Source organism: Poecilia formosa, unplaced genomic scaffold (genome assembly GCF_000485575.1).
Source record: "Poecilia formosa unplaced genomic scaffold, Poecilia_formosa-5.1.2 Scaffold88, whole genome shotgun sequence".
NCBI lineage: Eukaryota > Metazoa > Chordata > Actinopteri > Cyprinodontiformes > Poeciliidae > Poecilia > Poecilia formosa.
The window spans coordinates 388801-406177 of record NW_006800027.1 but is presented as its reverse complement, the minus strand read 5'-3'; the positions used below and the strand labels follow the sequence as shown (position 1 = coordinate 406177).

The 17377-nt window shown below is 38.7% G+C and overlaps 3 protein-coding genes across 8 annotated transcripts in view; 2 read left to right on the top strand and 1 right to left on the bottom strand.

Annotated features, from left to right (window-relative positions):
* Positions 1-2912, top strand: part of prkcab (protein kinase C, alpha, b) — a 98794-nt gene extending 95882 nt beyond the window's left edge. For both annotated transcript variants that reach the window (XM_007557338.2, XM_007557337.2), the window contains one exon: positions 178-2912. In XM_007557338.2, the coding sequence (XP_007557400.1) occupies positions 178-342 (165 nt within the window). In that variant the 3' untranslated portion in view covers positions 343-2912. The remainder of the gene's footprint in view (positions 1-177) is intronic.
* Positions 2913-4082: 1170 nt separating this feature from the next.
* Positions 4083-11402, top strand: LOC103141620 (voltage-dependent calcium channel gamma-5 subunit-like). 5 transcript variants are annotated; one of them, XM_016673970.1, is made up of 7 exons: positions 4085-4319; positions 6417-6526; positions 6950-7230; positions 8305-8391; positions 8761-8901; positions 9000-9145; positions 9762-11402. In XM_016673970.1, exons 3-7 carry the CDS (start codon positions 7035-7037, stop codon positions 10020-10022), a joined length of 831 nt encoding a protein of 276 aa, XP_016529456.1. In that variant the 5' UTR covers positions 4085-4319; positions 6417-6526; positions 6950-7034; the 3' UTR covers positions 10023-11402. The 5 variants fall into 5 exon arrangements, with proteins under 5 accessions (XP_016529454.1, XP_007557398.1, XP_016529456.1 ...); XM_016673968.1 differs by lacking the exon at positions 6417-6526 and having other exon boundaries at positions 4083-4319; positions 6950-7203; XM_007557336.2 differs by lacking the exon at positions 6417-6526 and having other exon boundaries at positions 4084-4319; positions 7020-7230.
* A 1212-nt stretch (positions 11403-12614) lies between these two features.
* The window catches only part of LOC103141729 (cytohesin-3-like), a gene marked incomplete at its 5' end in the record, with an annotated part of 14611 nt that continues 9848 nt past the window's right edge, over positions 12615-17377 (bottom strand). Inside the window, 3 exons of the mRNA XM_007557470.2 lie at positions 12615-14999; positions 16606-16760; positions 16873-16944. Coding sequence (XP_007557532.1) covers positions 14927-14999; positions 16606-16760; positions 16873-16944 — 300 coding nt within the window. The remainder of the gene's footprint in view (positions 15000-16605; positions 16761-16872; positions 16945-17377) is intronic.

Genomic DNA, 17377 nt, shown 5'->3' with positions numbered 1-17377 from the left:
AAATAGTGCCTGCTAAATAATGTCCATTGTTGGGTCTTCCTCATCGCAGCTTTTGACTTGTTGACCATTGAAATTTCACCCTCCCTGTTGGTCCATTGAGAACCCCTCCAAAGCAGAAAACTTTAGGATGTTTGACATAACACTCCTCTCTCTGCTCTATCTTCTCATCTCTTGCAGTGTGGAAAGGGAGCGGAAAACTTCGACAAGTTCTTCACGCGCACGCAGCCCGTACTGACCCCTCCAGACCAGCTGGTCATCGCCAACATCGACCAGAGCGAGTTCGCTGGCTTCTCCTTCATCAACCTTCAGTTTATCCATCCGTCTCTGCACAGCGTGGTATGAGGAGGAAACATCTAAAGCGTCCCATGGCCAACAGACTCAGTTTGTCCTCTAGTTTCTGCATCTGAGAATCATGCAATTTAAGGGAACTGGCACTGATTTCCAACTCTCCGTCCTGTGGTGCATTATTTAGTCCAACTCCGTGTTTCCAGACTCCCAGCTGTGGTTTTCTGCAGACCTGCAGCCTTTTATCTTGTGAATGAATGTGTCTCGGTATCAGTTACTATCTCTTTTGGTGTTAAAGGTACAATCCCCGCAATGCACAAAAAGACTGAAGCATCACACCTCCCCCTGGCCCCCGTTCTGCCTGAACTTTATCTACATGTTTGTTACATTTCTACACTGAGAAAAGAGTTAGTACACTGTTACACGAGTGCCAAAGTAGAGATGAAAATACATTTCTATTGCTTTTTTTTTTTTTTTTCCACCTTTGGCCTTTCCTTATCCTGTCGACTCACTAAAACGTCTCAACAAGAGGCCGTTTGTATTTGTCGTTTTGTAGAGCGTGTTACTACAGTATATCTGACTCGATTTGGACAGACAGAAGCAAACCGTGTTTTAATGTTGCAATTCATCCTGGTCTTTTCAGCACAGCAGGTGTTAGCTGCAGTGGGCAAGTGTCGTTCGGCAAAAAATCTGAGTTAGCGAGATGCTATTTTCATATGCACAAAGCAGATCTCTGTCGCATGCTTATTTTCTGACTCTGTATGAGCTGTAGGGTCTAGGATGCAGTACACGTCTTGTATGACTAAAGTTTAGTATACTGGTATAAAATTCAACAATATACATGTTTACTCGGATTAAAAGTTTCTTATTGGGATAAAGGTTTTGTGTTTGACTTTTGCGTTCAAAGAGGTCCGACCCCAATGTTATTTTTATTGTCGTCGTCGTTTTTTTCCCCCGTGTAAATATGTTCAAGAAGAGATGTTACTTGCCGATTTTATACAACAAAATGAATGTGCTTTTACTACCATAGACGGTTTGAACATTTCTATGTTTAGATTAGTCCTGGAAACGGATCTATATGACGTTTGGCTGATTCTTTGGTAGCTTTGGTATCAGCAAACCCTGTCTTACACGTATGTATACCAAGTATTTATCCGCTGTTTTCTACTACTCAGTGTCATATAGAGAATATGCAGCACTACCCGTGCGTGGAGCGATCGAATGCCCCTCTTGCCTTGGTCCTGACAGGGTCAACACCCTCTGTAGACGAACTGAATCCCAAACCGAGCCGTAACGGTGCAACGATTCTGGAGCGCCCTGTGGCCGAAACGTGTCATGTCTTTATATTTATATCGTGTGCATGCGTGAGGCGAGGCCTGATCCGAGCATGAAAAAAGGCCCCTGCATGATGTAGAGACCTTGATGTCGTGAAGAATGAGAAAACCAGCCAGCAATGTGTAATTTTCTTTTTTGTTTGTTTGTTGTTGTCATATCTCTCCTCTTTCTCTGTCATGTAGCCTAATCTGTTTGGCTGAAATATCACGATTTTGAGCAGTGTAAGAAATGCGAATTGTTTGACGTGGCTGTTTGTGTTCTCTGGTGCCAAGCACATGTTCATGTATTCAGCACACTTAATTTGTCCGCTTTGCCGCTGAGAGATACTAACTTCTAATGGAAAATCTTCAAAAAGCTGCCATTTTTAGATTCTCGCACAACTCAAAACCCATGAATTAAATCCCAGCATGCTGTCTGAGTTTGCACTTCGTACAGTGACTTGTAATCAGACACCTTGACTTTTTTTTCCCACATTTCATTTCTGTACAACGAGCAAACTTCAATGTATTTTACTGAGATTTTACATGGCAGAGTAACACACACCGATCCATAACTGTAAGGTAAAAATGGCGCATTGTTCGATCTTTTCAGGGTGTTTGTCTACCAGCTTCGCTCACGCTTCGTTAGATTAGACTGAAATCACCTTTTAACGTCAAATTGTCTCGCTGCAGATTCTGAGTTGAATTTACCCCTGGACTTTGACTGGGTCATGTCTTGTTGGAAAGTCATTTTCTGTGCCACGGTTGAGTCTTTTGAAGCCTCTAACAGGTTTATATCCAGTTGTTTTGTATTATATTCATCTGCACATCAACTTTGACCTGCCTTCCAGTTTCTGCCAAAGAAAACTATCTCCACGTCATGATGCTGCCACCGCCAGGGGTTAGCCTGTGTTTACGGTGCCCAGCATGAGTCCTGTTTGTGTAATAATCTTTAAATGGGACTTCCAAAGTCTTTCTTTCAACAACAACGTATTTCTTGTCACTTTCCTTTAAAGGCAGAGTGTAGAGTGGCTGTCAGATTTTTTCCAACTGAGCTGCATAACCCTGCAGCTCCTCCAGTGTCTGATAAAGGTTTTTCTTGCCTGGTATTTCCTTTCGCTTCACTATTTTACACACTATGTTATGTTGGTCTGTCGCGGACATGTTAGATCCTCAAGAGTTTCTGTTCTGTAGCTTTTAGATGCTTCAACACATCTGAATCACACAAACTTCTCAGAACTAGATGATATCCAGAGCAGGAAATTCAACCATTTCATTCACGTGTATTAAAGCTACAATATGTAAATATTATTTTAAAAAAAATAGTTTTTTACACATTTGTTAAAACTGCCTCTCTAATACAGTATCGTGTGGGACAGATAGATTCTCTGCCTTTTTCCTGAGCTACAGTGATCTACAAAAATCAGTCGGCCTCATGTTTATATTTCTGAAGGCAGTAGAAGAGCTTTATTTTTTATTCTTTTCACAGATTATCTGTCTATACTATAATCTACTCTGGCGACAAAGTGTCAGTTTTAATAAATGTGTAAAAAAATAAAAAATAAAATAAAACGTTCTCATAAATGTTACAAACTGGAGCTCCAAACCAAGGATGCAACTAAAAGCTGCAGGACAACAGCTTTTGAGAACATGAGTTGATGACCTTGGTCTTTATATGACATCACAATGTAATAAATTGAAGTTTGGGGTTGCGAAGCAACAAAAGTTCAATACTGTTTCAAGGCACTGTATGTATCTGGACCAAAATTAAATCTTTTAAAAGAAACTTGAACGTTTACATGTCTCATATTGAGAAACTATGTTGGATTGGAGAAAAACTTTTTTCAATCTGTTTTGTGGGTAAAGAATTACTGCAGGTTACATTTAGAGCTACAGAGCAGTTTGTATGTTTCCCCTCAGTGTTCCTGCTTTGTAACCTGATTCTTCTTGTCCCTCTGTTCTTCTGTGGTATGACGGATACTGTGTATAAATAAAGTATGAAATATATATATATATATATATATATAAAAATATACATCATAATGTCTTATTGATTGTTTTCCTTGTGTGGTATTACTGCTCAAATGTGTTTGATTCTCTGCTTCTGCAAAACAGCAAAAAGAACCAACTTTCAAAAGCTACATTTGTTTTCTCTGATCTTAAAATAACCAGATATTTTATGGGTTGGGTGGTGTGAAAAAACAAAGCAGCATGAAGTCCATCTTTAGGTTTTGACATCAGCCTGGAAGCTCAGGTGAGCGCTGCATTTACAGTCATTTTTTCATAATTTAATCAAGATTCATTTGGAGTCAGGTCATCTTTACATAAAACAAAGCCTTTACCTAAAATCTAGGAATTCCTCTAGGAATTTGCTAGTGATGCTCAAAGTCATTTGAAGTTGCAGCTGCTGAGTCTCTCTCTCTCTCTGTCTCTCTCTCTCTCTGTCTCTCTCTCTCTCTGTGTGAGTTTTCGCACAATGAGCAACAGAAATCAGACAGCAGAGCAGGACCAAGTAGCTCTCTCTCTCTCTCTCTCTCTGTCTCTCCCTCACCCGTTGGACTGTAGCATCGACTCGCCGCTTCATCGTCTCCGTCATTTCCCTGTTCTCTGGTGGATTTTATTGATCAGTGCTGAATTTACCTCATTATTCTTCCATCAGGACTTTTTTTTTTTTTTAACCTTGAGCTGCAAGATTTTGTGGTTAACGCTTTTTACAAACAGGTAGGAGAAAACTGAACACTGTAGTCATTGTGAAAAACGTCACATGCTTTTGGACGTATTTGGGTATTTTGACGGTTTTCACCTTGAACTCGTCAGACATTCTTGTTAAGTTGGCTGTTTCATTCCTGTTGTACTGTCCAGCCTGGAGGACCTGAATTTCAAGTAACTTCTTTAGAAATTTGTTTCTAAATTAACTTAAACACTTGCAAAAAAAAAACAAAAAACTGTTAAATCAAAACAAACTTCTATAATTTTAGGTCTTCTAGAAGTACCAAATTTATTTCTATTTGCTAAAAGCCACAATAATGAGCAAAAGAATATGTCAGAGAATTTTTAATATATATTTTAGTGCTGCAACATCATCTCTCTGAATTTCTTGTAATGTCTACCCTTTTAATTTAAAGACATTTGTGGAAATTTCTGCATCATTTGGTCATTGTAGCTCATTATGCTGTTGAATCATCTAATGATGATCCGTTCTTGGTGAATAGCAAGAATTTACCTGATTATTATTTAGTATTTCAAAATTCTTAAATAAATTTTTTATGAATTACAGGGATGAGAAACAGGCCTAGAGTATCACACATCCTCCACCATACTTTGAAACAAGCTCAGTGTTTGTTTTTCAAGTCCAGCTGAAATATATGTGGCCCAAAAATTTCAATCCAGGTCCCATCTGACCAAAACGTCTCATTCCAGCCAACTCCACACGCTCACGTTCCTGATGGCTGAACAGAGAGATGTTTTCTTGGCATTCCTCACATCTTTTTAACTTGTAATTGACATCTAACGATGGATACTAAGAATTTTTTTTTTACCTTCCATTTCATCCTGCTCTGTGTGTGTGCTGTCAAGATAAAGATGAATCCTCGTCCATCCTTTTGTGTCCTTGAGTTGTGTTTTTTAAACTTTTTAATTATGGCTACGTCTAACACGTATGCACAAGTATGCATTTTCCTTTTGCAATTTCCTAGGAGAGAATGATACTTATAATATATAACTTTTTTACATAATGAAGGTTTCAGTCACATTTACTTTGCCAGAACTGTTAAGGGTGCCAATAAGTGTGGCACCAGTAGTTTTTTTCTTTATATAAACAATTATTTCTCAGTCAGAGATGTGTTTTTATGTAAAAAAAATAATAAATAAAAAAAACACTCAATGTAAAGCAAATTTAGGCTTACATTTTTTTTGTATTGAATTTTTTGCAGCTGTTTTAAATTTGAACCCTCTTTTAATCTGTTTACACTGCTTTACAGGAGGTGTCAATAATTGTTCACAGCTAAATTTGATGGTTAATCATTGGCAGTGCGTTAGCTGTAGATAACACACTCATCACTTACAAACAGCTGAAGAAACGATTCATAAGTACATCAATAAAACATTTAATGCATTTTATCCCATTGTTTTAATTTTTTATATTTTCAAAGCCTATTTTGCATTCATTTTGAGATAAAATAACTTATTTCTGCCGAATAAAGAGGTAAAAAGCTTCCTAGTCTGGCTGATCTGACTGAGTTGGTGATCACAGCGTTCCCAGCTGGCACCCAGGTGGTGCAGGACTTTAATCAGCTGTCTTGTTTGCTTGTGATGATGCATAACAACCGGAGGTTGGGACGCTAAATCCACATAACTTTAAAGAGCTGCTTCATTTAGGAAAAAAAAAAAATCATCAACTTTTGAGATGCTAATATCTCAAGTTGATAGATGAATGTCTTCAGGCTGTTTTGAAATAAACAAAGTTAAGGTTTAGAAAGTGCATGTTTAAAAGTCCTTTGTCGATTTGCACTGCCCTCTGATACTCTGTGCCTTTGCAAATCAGCCCACATTCGTATGTGTCCCAGTGGGAGGTCTAAATTACCACTTTTCCTCTCCAGATGACGTCTTACTGTGCAATTCTTCACCCATATCTGCAGACTGATTGTGTCTGTGAGCGACTGGCTTCTACTCAGTGCCTGCAAATGTCAAAAACGAGGAGTGGATTTTAAACAATGCGAGCATTTGTATTCATAGTCTGCAACGTATTTCAGGTCTTTTAGTCTGGAGGCTCAAAAGGCTTCATAAATGGCTTCCACTTTATTCTTTCTTTCATGGCAGGTTGCCTGGAGTTAGGCAGGACATGAAGAGAATTTAAAAATGAGAATAGATATGGCAGAGGTCTGCTCTCTGGCACATGACTGAAAACAGATCTAAAATGAACATTAAAGGTTTTATTGATTTAACCCTGCATCGTTTCGATGAGATTGCTTTGAGACTTGGCGCTCATAGAGATTTTCATCTTCACCTTTAAGTCAGTTGTCTGTCATCTTTCCTGCTCCAAATTTTCACCGCTTTTTGCTCAGATGAGTTCACAGAGCTCAACACTTGCAGACACATCTAAAACTCTGAATGAATGAGACTGCGTAATCTTTTTTTGAACGCATATGTAAGATTTTATCAGAATTGCTGTTTTGAAAACAAGTATTTTATTTATTGTATGCATTTATATTATGACCAATATTAAATTATTTGGAATTTATTCTAAAATAAAAAATAAAAAAAAAATTTAGACTTCCACCGATGGATTTCGCCCTTTTAATTTTCCACATATTTTCATCACTTAAACACCTTCTTTCCTTCCTTCCCTCCAGGAAGACTCCAGGACCCAGTTATTATTATATTATTATTATTATTATTATTATTATTTATTATTTTAACAAGCATCTTCTGGAAACCATGAGTGCGTGCAGCAGGAAGGCTCTGACTTTACTCAGCAGCGTCTTTGCAATCAGCGGCCTGGGGCTGCTGGGAGTGGCGGTGAGCACAGATTACTGGCTCTACCTGGAGGAGGGAGTCATCATGCCTGTGAACCAGACGGCTGACATCAAGACGTCGCTGCACTCAGGTCTCTGGAGGGTCTGCTTTCTGGCTGGTTGGTAACATTAACATGCTTAAAGGGGTGATGCAGAGATTTGTGATGAGTTTTGACAGCGAGCCGTCTGCTAATCAGGGTTGGTGAAAAACGGATTTCACGCTCTCACTTTGAAAGATGTTCGTCTCGTAACCGGGGAGATAACCGATCGTGTCACACTGACGCGTCGACAGTCGTTTAATTGACATTCACAGCGGCTGGGAGCGTCTGAGTCCGGTTTCAGTCACACGCTATAAAGAGGAGGCGATTTCAGTGATGCGCCGTGTTACACATAAACAACGAGCTTCAAGAGAGCGATGCCACGCCGCTGTGCAGCAGACAGGATGTTTCCAGCTGGACTCTGTGTTACGTCGACTGAGTTGCATCACATCCTCTCTCTCCACCTAATGCCGTGTAAATCCACACTTCTGCAAAAATAAAAATACACTGAAGGCAGACTGAGAATCAATTTCTTATCCACAGCTAAAGGAGAGCTTTGCAGTAACTAAGAGCAGATGGAGGATGTATTATCAGTTGTAAAAAAAATAATTTAAAAAAAAGTAAAATTAGCAATCATTGTCAATCATTTGACAAAAAATATCATGCCTAAAAGAAATTAGTAAGGATTAAACTCCATGATACTCACATAGAAAATCAAAATGCCTTGTAGAGAGACGTTTTATGCTCAAAAGAGACGATAAAAAGATACAATTATTTTTCACAACATGTAGAAGAATGCTTGGAAGAGTCAAATGGAGGCTTTTTAACCTAAAAACACAGCAGCAAGTGTCAAACATGGCAGTGGCAGCATAATGATGTACAAAGTGAAAACATTCCGCTAAATATTATACAGGTTGAAAGCAGGTGATTTGAAATTGTATGGATCACCACAGCATAATTCCCTCAGTAAACAAAATAAATTCACTATAAAGACAATCAAAATTTTAGAAATCAACTCATTTCCTTGCAGCATTTTAACATTTTCCTGTTTTTAAATATAAAACTGCTTCACTTGATTTTAAGATTTCTAGCGAAACAGTGCAAATCAGAGCTCATCTTCTGTTTTCTACTTTGCTTATCATCCTCTTTTCTCAGGTGAGGAATCCGGCCGCTGCTTCACCATCGAGTACATGATGCCAATGAGTCTCCAGCTGACGTCGGAGTCCACAGGAAATGTACTCAGTGAGTGAAAAAGAAAACCTAAGCTGAAGGCAAATGCATCCTTCTGGTGTTGTTCAAGGCACTTGTGCAACCAGCTGGAGTATTGTTCTGTGATGAGAGCTTGTTGTTCTCTAATGCATGTCCATTCAGAAATACCTGATCTGAAAGCCTTCTGACAAATGAGTCATCAGAAACCTTGAGTTCCTGCCTGTTTCTCTCCAGAATACTTATCACACACAGTCAACGTCACGAGTCCTTCAGTGCAGCTGAGGACAAAATGTCAGGAAAAAGTGTTTACAAGTTCAATCCAATAAAGAAGTAACTTATCTCCACATCAACATGAATGAAAACAATGCCCTACAATTTCTTTTCTCTGCTTCGTCTTCTCAGAGATGATCCGCTCAGCAACTCCATTCCCTCTGGTCAGCCTCTTCTTCATGTTCATCGGTTTTGTCCTCAACAACATTGGACACGTGCGTCCTCACCGCACCATCCTGGCGTTTGTCTCAGGAATCTTCTTCATCCTTTCTGGTACACAGATCTTGATTATTTGTCTTAAGTTTTTGAAGTTTTTTTTTTTTTTTTCTTATTTCCTGACCATGTTCACGAAACGATTCTCTATGTTTCAGGGCTGGCTCTAGTGGTGGGTCTGGTGTTGTACATCTCCAGCATAAATGATGAGATGCTGAACAGAACAAAGAGCAGTGAGGCCTACTTCTCCTACAAGTATGGCTGGTCTTTCGCCTTCGCTGCCCTCTCCTTCCTGCTCACTGAGGTACAAAAATGACTGCAAGATCTTTGCTTTGCACCATTTGAGCTGTGGTAAAAGTAACATACTATTGGTTCCTTGTACGGCTGTATTAAATGCAGACATTTTTTTTTATTTTTTTTTTTAATGAAAACTGAAATGATCAATTGTGTTTTAAACATGTTAAATTCAACTTTCAGTTAATTATTTCCGCATTTTGATTAACTATCTTTGAAAATATTGATTTTTTTTTCTCCATTGGATGTATTTCCCATTTTAAAATACAACACTTGACTTGTTGACCTATTTATTTCATTGTGCCTATTTTCGGCACTTTATAAATATTCAGTAAGTTAATTACTCAGGAAAATGTACTGGACCATTAAAATAACTACATTTTATCCGTTTTTTCGATCTTAATCTTCTCTCTCCACCACTTTAAAACAACTCCTGCTAAAAAGATGTGGTCAATGGGTAGAGTGACCTCTGCTGGTCACAATGAGGAACTGTAGTGCTACAGTGTTTCCCTGCCCTGGTTCATGTTTTAAATACCTCCACGCTTCAAATTGATTGAATTTATATAGTATTTACACTACATTATTTCCACAAGCTATTTCGAATAATTTCCTCTCTCCCACTGCAGAGTGCGGGAGTCATGTCTGTCTACCTGTTCATGAAGCGCTACACAGCAGAGGAGATCTACCAGGCTCGCCGCCCCAATTTCTATCGGCCTCGGCTCAGCAACTGCTCCGACCACTCCGGTCAGTTCCTCCATCCAGAGTCCTGGTCGCGTGGACGAAGCCCCTCTGACATTTCGAGCGAAGCGTCACTGCAGATGAGCGCCAGCTACCCCGCTCTCCTCAAATGTCCGGACTATGACCAGGTGTCATCCTCACCTTGCTGAGTCAACACAGGTCGATAAAAGGTCACTGAGCAATCTCTTAAAGAATCAAATAGCAAAGTGAAACAAAGAAGTTTCATTATGTTGAAAAGAGACCCTCCAAATAAGTGAGTGCTGTTGGTCACAAGTCTTGAGTTGAGTTAATTCCTATTAGGAAGAAAAGATTTCTTTGTAAATAGTCACAGTGCGTTTGTAGCTTGAATGCTGAAAAGTTTTAATTTCGTTAGGATCTTCTATGACCGACCAGGGTTATCAATCCAAAGAGCCATTTTTACCCTCTTTCATGCTCAATAAAACCCATTTACAGCCACAAATCTTACTGAATATAGTAAATTAATTTAAAGAGCCACAATTTTATTTCTATTTTTAGGTTTTACAATTAGGAAAAACATAACTTTCCAACTTTAATGAGGTGTTGACATTTGCGGAAAACGAATTGGAAAAAAGCACAGTTTCCAACTTAATGACAAGAAAAATAAATCTAAATATATCATTAGTACAATTTTTAGTTTCAGTTGTGGAAATTAATGCTATTATCCCATGAAAGAACCTGCTACAACCTGCATTTGTTGTTATATGTACATCTAAAATTATTAGTTAGTTGAAACATTAATTAAAAACTCAATCTAGTGACCGATGAGAAGATGACTCTTCTCTCTTGGCTACTCAAACACCATTGAGAATCTAAGGTGCCTGATGACCATACTTTTTCCTTCCACTTCAAAGAATGACCTTCTTTGGTCCACAATGCAAAACTCAATAAAACATAATAAATCTTGAGATTGTAAGGTGACGATATGTGGAGAGGTTTGAGAGTTAATTCCTTTACAAACGACTATGTACTTTGTATTTTAGAACGCTATTGTTCAAGGAGTTAGCTACGGTTAGCTCTAAAAACATGTATCACGACACCATAGCATCCAGTTAATGCAGAATTTTAGCATTTATTTTCCGTTTTTCCGTTAGGGAAAATGATCTTTGTCCTGGAGACATGCATATTTTTTTTTTATCCTAGAATTTGTGTTAAATTTGATCGTTCTAGTTTCTGTCACATCTGTAGATTTTATTTGATTCTGCAATCAAATTACATTCTGTATCAGAAAAATGTGTGGTATATTAAAATAAATTACTAGGGTTTTTTGTGTGGTGTTATTGGCAAGGTCAAGTATTGCCCCCCATTTCAAACAAGAAACAATGATATTATGCCCTGGCAAATTATAGAAGTCTGTTTTGTATAGATTAAGCATTTTGATAACAGATGTTGGAAATCAGAACAAGAATAGATGTTAATTATTGAGTATTGTCCATGGTATAAATATTTTTGTGATAAAAGTGTGTAGCACACTAAATCACCTAGGTAATAAATGATTTTAGGACAACAGCATGCAGTGGTCTATATTATTGAGAATTAACATGTGTAATTTACACTTCAGCCACTAGGTTACACATTTGACATTGTTTTAGAGTGAGTACTCTTTCAATTCCATGAACGCTTAGTTAACAACTTTTTGGGCAAAAAAGGGGGGGAAAGTCCTATTTTTACAAATTAGTTTTTATCACAGACCTAAACTTCAACTCTGAAATGGTTTGATTAGGGAATCATTCAGGATCTCTGACTGTGGAAACTGTGATCCTCTACAATTCACATTTTCACTGCTCAGCACGAAGAGGCGGTATCATAAGAATAGCAGAAATTGTGAAAAATATAACTTTTTGCATAATCATGCCACAGTTTTTGCAAGAGACAGAAATTATCATCTTAAGAGGCTAAATTGTGATTTTGGTTGAATCTGATTGTTCTCTGTGTTCCTGTTTTTTTTTCCTCAGTCCTTTCCAGTCAATTGTTGAAGGAAAAAAATATATATATATCTTCTTTTTTATAGCAGTGAGCCTTTAACAAAAATAACATAAAAATTATGTTATTTTTGTTGATGTGCTAATCTATCAATTTTAATTCAGTTTATTTCTATGGATGGATAATCTGCGGATTTGTGCACCATTTCAGTGAATTGGACACATGATAGTAACAGACATGTCCTTTCTCCAGATATCCAGGTCTGAAAAATGTGTGCAAATACACACCGTTTCCAGACAATGGACAAAACTCGTGAAAAGCAATAGAGTTGAAGTCACGGAAGGGTCTGTTTTTGTTTGATTGGGAAGCTAAATTTATCCTAGAGACGATATGAATAGCTTCCATTGTCATCTTTTATTCTATATTGTGAAAGAACAAGATATGTTGTACTGTAAAACTATTTCTGTATAGTGAAGTAAACCTTGTGCAACACTATAAGTTGATCATTCTTTGCTAATTTAACTGAACAGTTTTCAAATTGTAATTTTAAGGAAAGCGCCTGTAGGGGGCACCAGTGTTCCATGTCCTGCCCAATAAGTGTTTTTGCAGAAACACAACCGGTTTTTCCCAACGTATCCTGTTCTACTTCCTGTTTGCTTACCTTGATTGCCTTTAGTCAGCCACGTTGCAAAACAGTCTTTCTCTACACTTGAAAAGTAATTAATACCTTTCTGCAACGTGACTTAAAGCTCATTTATGCAAAGAAGTAGGTCAAGACGAGCGTCAATAATGAATATCCCAAGCTTTAAGTATACTTTATGTGGATACACGTAATGTACAACGTGACCAAACAGCTCTTACAGAGAATATAAAAATTAATGCGACCACATGCCCACATAGGGCTGCAGAAGATAAAATTATGCCCTTATTTCACAAGGCCTATATTTTTATTTTACAATCACATACAAAACTATTGGTGTTTTTTGACATCTTTATCAACTATATAATCATCATCCATTACATGAAACATCATATTCACTATAATCTTTTCCATTTTTATAAATATAACAATCTTTTTCTCATTAGTCATGGCTTTTAAACAGCTTTGTCACAGTCGACCTAGATTCTCTTCATTACTTCCATCAGTCTTTTTTTTTTTTTATCAAATGATTGTTTAAGGCTTTTGCCAAGAAGATCCCAAACTTTAGCAAGATGCAAAAATGTTAGTGTGCATACTACAACAAAGACACTAAAACCTATACAATATATATACACATACATAACTTAGGCATACGTTATTTAAGATTTACAGGAAGTAATAATAAAATCATTTCACGAATAAAAATAAATACAAAAAAATGATAGCTGGTTTTTAAGTAGAAAATCTTAAAGAGGAACACAAAAGCAAGCAAGAATCAAATTCAAACAGGATCACAACAATACACTAACCTTCACCAACATACGCAGTAGAGAAATAAAATAAAAATAAAAAAAACTGGAAAGAGCTTAATTGGACTGGTACCAACTGGGCTGCTGCAGAGAGAAAAGCAAACCCTTCTTTTAGACCGAAATGGCTTTCTGAAAATGAAAGCGCTTTTGAGATCATAATCCTTAAGATACCCCAGGAATCAGATCTCTTGATATATTTTAGCACCAGCTAATGCCAGGTATTGTTGATTATAATTTGTCTTCAAAGCATGGGGCAAGTAAGCTAAATGCAAGTTTTAGGTGCTGCAATCGAGTGAAGTGCCAAAGTAGAATAGGTGTTTCTAAAGGGGCAGCTCTGTGATACTTTTCTAGGATCTCATTATAAAGCTTGTAGACTACAGGGACAGTATAACAGAAGGTTGTAGCAGTTTTGAAACCAATCATATAAAGCTACTTATGCACTATTTCAGATCTTGGAATGATGTAGTAGTCTGTCATTTTTTAAATCCGGGGATCAATTTGAGGAAATATGCAAGATTTTGTGGAACATCGAGTCCTATTGTACCTTCGAGGTATCTGTGCTTATTTTGACGGACTCTTGTTTTATGTTGTGTGAAAACCAGCAACAGTAGAAACATCACTTCTCCCAGAAGTCACCATCTTGGTTATAATTAGCTGAACGAATCAGACGGACGTTAATTTCCGAAGCTTCACTTTCATTCTGAAACCTTCAGGATCTTCAGAAGGTTTCATTCTCATACTCCTGCTAAATAATGTAACGTCAGTATGTGCAATGTCATTATTGGGTCACTGAATCACAGTTGCGTTGGATCTTCAAAGGTGCCGTTTACATGGCACATGAGAGCTGAAGAGCTTGCATTTTCAAAACAAAAAGCTGGTGTCCAAAAGTCTGATTGGGGAATAAGGATTATGACTTCAGGTCTAAAAGGGTTACATTTTGAAGTCTCGTATAAAAGCACCGTTACTAAACCAAAATATAACAAAGTATGCACATTTCAAGTCTCTGCTCCCAAAGAAAAGAACATAGTCTATTCTTTGACACTGTTTTTGAGGTTCCTCTGAGCAGGGCACCAGGAGAGACGAGCTCAGCACCAGAATGAGAAGACGCCGCGGTCCAGCTGCGGTTCGACTGAACCGACTCAGCCTCCATCCCTTAAAAACGTCCATCTGTTTCCTCCTCCTGTTTATTCTTTTAACCTCGGTGTTGATGGCCATCCACCTGAACTCTGGTTTGTAGCTTCAACAACTATTGTTTTTTTATTTTAAAGCACAGTGGAGGAAATACTTTCACACTGTATGCAAACAAACTTAACATGCACACTGCTGCACACACATACAAAACACAAACATAGTTCTTTATAATAAGCCACATACATGCATGTGCACCTGAAACATGGCAGTTGTGCTTTAGGGGGCAACTAAAACATGTTTTGATATGAGTAGGGGGTGGTAAATGAGATGAAGAGGACACAAACCGGCTGGTTCAACTGGTTTCTACATTACAGTAGAGATTTATATGTTCCCCTCACATATAGAGTGTCCAGGTTTGTCTTCGGGTCTTCAGTTTCCCAAGTGAACCAGCTTAGCGGCATTCCATTTGTGTCTTCGTGAACCAAGAGAGAGGAAGATGGAGCACTTTGGAGCTTGACTTGATTGTCTCCCTTCACTTCTTGTTGGCGATGCGCCGCTTCCTGGTGGCCAGCATGTCGTAGAAGGGGTCCCTGCTAATGCTTGCCCTGGAGAAGCCAATGAAAGGACAGCAATCAAACAAACAACGCCACATGAGAGAAGGGTCTCAAACGTCTTTGATATGGAAATGGGACACATTTATGCAGACCCCTGCCTTAACCAGATCATAAAAAGGGGGGGGAAAAAAATAAAAAAAGTTTGCGCAGTGACCTAGTTAGGTTTCCATGGTTTCAGAAGATGAGCTCCCTCCCCATCCAGAGTTATTTCTTTTTTCTTCTTACTCCAATTTGGAAGAACCTCTTAAGAGTTCCCTCTTCCAGAACGCTGCCAGAAACGCAGGAAAACATACAATCCCACACATTCCCTCTTGCTCCCCTGCAGATTTTTTTGGCCTCATTGGAGGGCAAACAATTGTGCTCAAGATTACTGAGGTTTTTCTTTTCTTTCTTCCATAAAGAGCGATGACGGAAAGGCAGCGTCAAACAAGAGTGAGTCAGGAAGCCAGTTGGGCTCTGCTGAGGAGCCCAGTTTCACGGCTGCTAAATCCTGTTAGCACCGGCAGCAAGAAGAGGCTAAACCCCCCACTGATCTTATCGCTGATAGCCTTTGTAACTCCACAGCACCAACAAGCATGCTGCAAACCATGACCATGCCCCTGATTCATAAAGTTTATTGTCATTTCTAATGAAACAATTACTCTTACTGTGGAGGGAACAAGCACATGCAAGGCAACCCTAACCAAATGTCACCACCACCCATTTGTGTCCTTGGAAACCCAATGCATCTAAGGAAATGTCAAAGCTGAAGAAATTGACTAAATGTTTCAACATAATCTGGATCTAAATGCTTGTGACTCAGGACAAGCAGAGTGTGCTTCCCTTGCCATCACATCTTCTTAGAAGACTGGGAAAAAAAGAAATAATAATGATGATTTCCATAAAAAGCCTTTCATCTCCCCAGGACCAGAGTCTTGTGGACCCCTCTGGTGAAGACGTGGCTCGTTACCCTCAGAGGCTGCGAATGCATCAAACCCGGTTCGGAGCTACTCTGCTGGCTCCCCCTATGTGCCACGCAAAGTCACTTATCCCTTCATCATTTCCAGAGTGAATAGGCTGTAATGGTATGTACACGGTGGATGAGGAATTGCAGAATATTACAGCACAAAAGGTGCTCTGTTCGGCTGAGCAAACTGCTTTTGACTTCACCATCTTCAGTAGAAGCAATTACACAGCAGTCAGTATTTAGGTCAATGACTGCCTGTCTAAACAGTGAAAGGAATACAGTGCAAAAAGCTTGTATCTTCCTTTCTTGATCCCACCTAGTGCTAGATGAAATGGCTGAAAAACGCATCAAATGCAAACCATCCTCAGAGAAATTCAACATTCATAAAACAAGATAAGGATTTTGCAGCACAAACTCAGAAAAAGCTCAAACCTGACAATTAAACCGAAACGTCTATCACGTATGAAACCATAAAGACGTTGACACATATCTTATCGCTCTTTAATGTATGACAATTCTGACAGAAAACGTTGTTTACTCAGTCGAGCAAACCCAACAACCACAGCGGCCGATGAACTCAACATTTATTGGTGTAAAAAACAAATATGTCTTCAAGGTAGACTATACCAATATTATCGGGAAGAAACTTACTTGATGGATTTAATCCACTCCTCCTTCTCCTCAGGCGTAGGCGCTGATATCCTGTAGACCACATGGTTGCCCTCGACAACACGTCCGTCTGCCTCAGTCTTGCAGGCTTTGATCACCTGGCCTTTGTGATTAGGGTTGTATAACTCAAAGCAGTTCTGGTGGAACAGAAAAGGGCAAATGATTCGCTTTTCGCCTAGTAATATTGTCCTGTAACTGTGAGACAGACATGCAAACACAGATCGTGGTCTCTACTGAGGAAAGACTCACAGGTTTTCTGGGCTCCTCCACTTCCCTGATGCTGAGGTTCTCCAGTGGGATGATCCCACGAGGCTCTTTGTCCTTTAGGAGGGCAAAAACGAGACAAGATTAAGCAAGCAAGTGAATAGAAAGTAAAATTCATGAAGAATTTTACTTTCTCAAAGTTCACAAACTGAAAAGGGGGGAAAAGAAATTTTGAGGTTAAGAGGAAATTGAGTTTGACATGGTCCACTAGCTTTGAAATCAACCTCATGTTCTGTCCTCCACGTGTCCTCACGGCTCAGATGCTGAAGCGGATAATGCGTATTTCCAGCAGTCAGACAGAGGACAGGATATAATGATAGTAAGCTGAAGGATAATACCAGGGTACGGAGAGGACGTTGCTGATGCTGCAGTCAGCACATACAGCCGCTTATAAAAAAATGTTGTTGGTACAATAGGGTGATATCAAGCAATTAATGAGTGAGCAAAATTATATTAGCAATAATTAGTAACATTTAAACCTGGAATGTAG